This window comes from Blastocystis sp. subtype 4 (assembly GCF_000743755.1).
Source record: "Blastocystis sp. subtype 4 strain WR1 chromosome Unknown seqid_0240, whole genome shotgun sequence".
Taxonomy (NCBI): Eukaryota; class Bigyra; order Opalinata; family Blastocystidae; genus Blastocystis; species Blastocystis sp. subtype 4.
In genome coordinates, this window is record NW_014569307.1 from 12,195 (window position 1) to 18,226 (window position 6,032).

Genomic DNA, 6,032 nt, shown 5'->3' on the forward strand with positions numbered 1-6,032 from the left:
ATACTATCCATTAGAATCTTCTGGATGAACAAGAACGAACAAATCGACTCTTGAAGAAGAGACTTCAACAACGAGAAGATGATCTTCTTCTTCTCAAAGAGACAATGGCTTCCACTATCAACCAATTGACAGAAGAGTTGAGAGGATCTGGAGAAGAGATTATTCAAGTGATTAGTCAATCTGAACCAGCAAAGAGAATGGATATTGATTATTGTAGTGGTGATTTTGATACAGAAGACAAAGAGTGTTCATTTCAACCTCATTTCATTGTAATACTCCTTGGTTTGTCTCATCTAGAAAGCATCAGAAACTGCCATCTCAACAGTAGCTGTTAGTGAATCTCTTCATTCCTTCTTCTCAATTAGTGGAACTGAAGTGAGACAATGGAATCCTCAAACCTGTTCTTCTCAATGTATTCAATCATCTCTAGATGAAATGGAGTGTTCATGGATACTTCCTTCTCCTGCTCTTCACTCCTCAGTTCATGGTTCATTGATAGGATCTATTCTTGATGATGGAACTCTCTTTGTTCATCATCTTTCCTCCACTTCATCATCCTTCACCTTGTATCCACAATCAGGAATGAAGCTGGATCTCATAACAATGGGTTCAGAACGATTGGCTATCACAACAGGAAAGAAAAGAGTCTCATTAGTTGATTTGGAATCCCAGCATTTCCTTCAATCCTTCTTGTTTGATAGTTCAATCACCACTCTTTCATCAACTCCTGATTTCTATCTCCTTGTTACTAGTCATCAAGTACTTATTCTCTGTTCCTATCAACTAGGATCGATCAATTCGTTTGTGGGATGCACGAAGTGGTTCCATCATCCAACATATCCCAAAGACTCATTCCTCTCCAATTCAGTCTCTGAGTCTTGTCTATCGTTTGTGATTAAATGATTTGTGTTATCATCAGAAGGAAGATTTGATAGTCGTATTGTTAGTGTTGATTCAAGCACAATGACTTGTCATGATCTATTCTCAGGAGTTCAATTGATGGAAATCCAAGGACAACACAGATTATCCAAGTGTGTTGTAACAGATAATCACTTTGTTTTAACGAATAATCAAGGAGAAGTGAGTTGGTTGAGTCAGATAACAGGTCATTCTATTCATCAGTATCAATATCTCAAGTCATTTCCTCCTTCTTGTTTCATTCCTAGTCTTCCTATTCATTCTCTCTCTTCTTTTGAAGATACACTTATCATTGGAGATGCTCATGGTTTTGTAACTCTTTTTTCCTCTCTTTCAAACAAACACTCATCACATATCATTCACTAGATGCTAAATACTCATCAGCAAGCTTTTCTACAAGAGGCATATTTGCATCCATTAGAATCCCAATCACATGAAGTGACATTTGCTTCAGCGATGCATTGAAACTACTGTCACCACATTGTCGTAATGGTTTGTATACCAGAGGAGCCAAAATACTAAGATTCTGACTATCTTTGACAAAGAGAGAATCAAAAGTAGGACTATTCCATAGATAGAGAGTACGTTCAACCACTTGAGAACAAGAAGAATCAATACATTTCGCTAAGCGACGACACAATGTCTCACAATACGATCGAACATCAGCAGGTTGTAATCCATCCAACAAATCTTCCAGTTCATTTAGGAACATTAGTTCCTTCCCACTGTTACCAGTAGGCCAATACCGTAATAATGCAGTGATGATCTATATCATGAAGAGAAAGATTCAATGAGACAGGTCGACTAAGAGTCACATCTTTGGAAATATAGAGAGTCATACAATACGATAACTGCATGTTATATTCCTCATATTGACGCATCTTATGAAGAGGAATCAGAGATCGTTCTAATGACAACTTGTGTTCAGGTCGAAGTGGGACAGTGAATCCATTGATGATGGAAGCAAGAATCTCAAGCAATTCTGAGATTCCACGATGTGATTTGGTTTCATAAAGGAATTCATAGAAGGTGTGATTGATGGCTTTACGAATTGATGCACGACGATTTGTTAACTTTCCATAGATGCGATGTGTGATCGTCTTCAAATACTCTCGTTCACGAGAATCAATTGAATCAAACAGAGATACAAGATGAGTTACGAAGGAGGAAGTGATGAAGTGTTTACGAATTGTAGAATCGATCTGCTGAGACAACACCTATGTCTTATCCATCCTTTTCCCTTACGATGTGAAGTAAGATCTCATATTCAATAGAGAGATGAGGCCATTCAGGATCAGCATATTGAATCAGGTCTTCATCCATCGAACTAATAAGTGTAGATTCATCTTCCTTTGGTAATGGACGAAATAGAGCAAGTTCAAGACTCTGTATCATCTCTTGAAACACATATTCATCACTCACCAAATCACTACTAAATCATTCCCAGTCCTCATACTCACGGAAGGGATTCTACTACATCCAATAACTCCATCAGCACAGATTGTTTCACATCACGACGCATCGCTTCTGATTCCTTCTTGAAATCAAAATGCAACGCACAGAGTTGTAACTTCTCCCACAATAGAGAACGACGATAAGGAGGAGCCATATCTGAATATCACAATCCATCATTCGATTACCCTTGACTTTGGGAAAGGGAGAAGCAACACGAAGATGCTCTTCACTTCCATTATACTCCGATTCTTCTAAGTCTTATTTCAAATTCATTCAAATACTTAGAAATGAGAATGGAAAAGTACAACGCATTAGAATACTAATCCAAGTGTTAGCTTCTTCTGTTGAATCCACATAGAAACAATAACGAAGACAGTCTTTGTTGGACTTGATTTCAGCTGGAGTCATTGAAGTAGTATTTGTGACATTTGGCTATTCTAAAACCAACACCTCAAGGATACAATGATACAAAGTTCAATCCCTGTCTTATCTAACAATTTTAAATCTAATATACGAACAGCACCACCCTACAACTCAAAACAAACCCAATCTCAAACAAGAATGTTAAAACTCCCTTCAATTGTTCCATCTCTCTGTGAACTCTCATATGTAAATTGGTTCCCTCGGACTGTCTATTCCTCAACTCTCTGACAAAAACAAATACACAAAAGAATTTCTTCAGGTTCTTCTTCTCTTCTTGATGAAGATACATCATACCACTCTTTTCACAGATTGCAGAAGCTGGCAACTCATAAGGTTGTGTCATCCCTCAATAGTAAAGCTAGCTCTCTGATATCATTATTTCAATCGATAGAACATCCTACTAAATATACAAAATATACAGCTAATGGAATGAACACCCTCCTGATGTCCAGATTGAGATGGATTTGGATTCTTCGGTTATTGGGTTGGCGCAAGAATTCCGAATTGTCCAAGAATCGTGATATCTCTGTGATCATCCTCGATTTCGTTGTAAGTTGTGGATGGATCGCAATACAGGGTATGATCCAGGTATGGAGCAAGTTTCAAGATCAATGGTCTAGTGAAGGCACTTCGTGAATTGGGTATTTGTTTTGATGAAAATGGAAGACTTCATTACGTGAAGAATAATGAATTGATCACAATGAACAATCTGACTGTGGATCCTCTTTTGACTGTTGCTGCAATCACTCAATATGTTTCTGTGTTCTAGTGGTTTTATAAAATAGGTTCAAATGAAGATGGTAATGGATTACAGTTTTGAAGAGATTGGCATTCCTTTAAATGTTGATAGTAAAACTTGTATGCGTAGTAGTATCTTTGGAACAAAAGGTGGGATATTTTGGATTGATTTGAGGTCTAGGTTTGTTTGTTTGAGTTGAAGAATGAGATATAGGTTGTTTGGTGTCTGAGACACTTGTGATTGTGATTCCATCTTCTGGAACGTATCCTGGTATTTGGAGTCGTAGTTTGTGTGTTGATGAAGGTCTTTTGAAAGGAACAATGCTTCCATTCATTCATCGAGCAATGCAAGCAAATATGGGACTCATCATCTTGAATCCCAATGTGAATAGTTATAAATCTGTAGACAAGGAAGGAAACTCCATTCGAGTTCCTATTCCATATAATGAAACTCCAGAGAAACATGTGTTGTATGTGTGGGATCGAATCATTTCTCGGGCCTCATCGAAGAATCTATTGATTATGGCTTATGGATATGGAGGTGCTCAAGCGAAAGCACTCATTCAAGCACGAAATGCAGCAATATTGAGCAAATTACGAGCAATGGCTCTAACTGAATCCACTCACAAGCTTCACTCTGATTTGAACTTTGGTCTAACAGTGGCTGATAGCAAAGAGACTCGAGCATTCCTTGAGCAACATGTAGTGAATTGGATGGTGTCCGATGTTGAAGTGGGTCAGCGAGTCTATGTAAGAGAATGATGATTGAATGAGAAATAGGATGAAGAAGAACGATTAGGATGTATTTGCATTAGTACAGCTCCTAGTAACACCAATCCAGGACTAGTGAATCATTTAGCTATGAACTCAATCTTCTCTTTCTTCACACGTTCTTGTGAAGATTATTCCTTCACTGCTCAAACCTTCTGGGATGAACTGATGAAAGAGAAAGGTGAATCTGCTCGTGCTCGATCGAATTCTGATACGGTTCAATCTTCTCATGAAGTGTTAGTTACAACTCTTCCTGTCTCTTCTAATTGGGTTCCTGATGCAATGGTAGATATCTGAAGGGAGTTTCATTTAGATTGAAGAGTGTCAAATCTGTCTTATTCCATTCTCCTTTCTTGTTCGGAAGCATCATTGTCGTTCTTGTGGTTGTTCCATGTGTTCCAAATATAAGATGGTATTTCGAGGGAATGAAACTCCTTACAGAGTGTGTTGTTCGTGTTACTTTGACTATAAGAAAGAAAGTGCTTGTTTTTGTCATTCCTCAAATCTAGTGCCTTCTAATTCATCCAATTCAACAGAACCTCTAACAAAGGATGACTTCCAGTTATTACGAGTGATAGGTCGTGGTTCTTTTGGGAAGGTATTGCTGGTTCGAGGAAAGCGAGATAAGCATGTTTATGCTTTGAAGATTCTTCTGAAATCAACTGTTGTGGCTCGGAATCAAGTTGAACATACCAAGAGTGAGAGAAAGATTCTGGAAGAGATTGATCATCCATTCTTGTGTCGATTGGAGTTCGCATTTCAAACTGAAGACAAGCTGTATCTGGGGATGCAGTTTATGGCTGGAGGTCCATTGTTCTATCATCTCCAACACGTATTCTCTAATGATTCTTCATATCTTAGTGTCGTCATTTCACAGAAGATCGAGCTCGTTTCTATGTGGCTGAGGTGATTCTTGGGATCGGTTATCTTCACAGTCAGAATATCATTTACAGGTCGAATTCAAGGATTCATCTCATCTCTAGAGACATGAAACCGGAGAATCTGTTGTTAGATCGAGATGGTCATGTGGTGATTACAGATTTTGGACTTTCCAAACAAGGAAACACAACTTCAGCAGTTGCTCAGACGATTTGTGGTAGGAATGAGAGAGGAGGATAGTTCATAGGAACTCCTGAATATGTGGCTCCTGAAGTGTTATCAGGCCAACCCTATGGGAAAGCAGTCGATTGGTGGAGTGTAGGTACTCTGTTGTATGAAATGATTGGAGGTTTGGTAGAGAATGAAGAGATGATTCATTGATAGCCTCCATTCTATGATAAGAACCGTCGACTAATGTTCTCAAAGATCCTTACAGCTCGATTACGTTTCAATGTGAATGAATTATGGAATGACTGATTTCTAGCCTTATTTCAGTCTTCAAGCTTGTAATTTGATTACCAAACTCTTAGATCGAAATCCTTTAACTCGTTTAGGAAGTGGTCCTTCGGATGCTGAAGAAGTAGGATGAAATGAAAGGAGTTATTGGAAGATCAAATCTCATCCCTTTTTTGCTGGATTGGATTGGGATGCTTTGTTACATAAGAAGATTCCACCTCCGTGGAAGCCAACACTGAATGGTGACACAGATACCAGCTACTTTACTCACAAGTATCCATCAACAGAACTTGATGATAGTACTCCTCCTGTATCTCTCTGAATGTTGATTTGATCTGTAGAATGTAATTATTCACAATCTTCCTAGTTTTCCTGATTTCACTTATCAGAAA

General features: G+C 38.3%; 2 protein-coding genes across 2 annotated transcripts in view; one reads left to right on the plus strand and one right to left on the minus strand.

Moving 5' to 3' along the window:
- Nucleotides 1-1,273: 1,273 nt before the first annotated feature.
- The window catches only part of JH06_4938 (hypothetical protein), a gene marked incomplete at both ends in the record, with an annotated part of 7,353 nt that continues 2,594 nt past the window's right edge, over nucleotides 1,274-6,032 (minus strand). The window contains 4 exons of the mRNA XM_014670697.1: nucleotides 1,274-1,684; nucleotides 1,716-2,135; nucleotides 2,164-2,335; nucleotides 5,944-6,003. Coding sequence (XP_014526183.1) covers nucleotides 1,274-1,684; nucleotides 1,716-2,135; nucleotides 2,164-2,335; nucleotides 5,944-6,003 — 1,063 coding nt within the window. The remainder of the gene's footprint in view (nucleotides 1,685-1,715; nucleotides 2,136-2,163; nucleotides 2,336-5,943; nucleotides 6,004-6,032) is intronic.
- On the plus strand, nucleotides 3,357-5,962 carry JH06_4939 (protein kinase; the record flags this gene model as incomplete). The annotated part of the gene is given in 8 exon segments (XM_014670698.1): nucleotides 3,357-3,373; nucleotides 3,385-3,550; nucleotides 3,582-3,684; nucleotides 3,749-4,284; nucleotides 4,315-4,590; nucleotides 4,619-4,784; nucleotides 5,715-5,764; nucleotides 5,795-5,962. The coding sequence occupies 8 exon segments, from the start codon at nucleotides 3,357-3,359 to the stop codon at nucleotides 5,960-5,962; spliced, it is 1,482 nt and encodes a 493-aa protein (XP_014526184.1).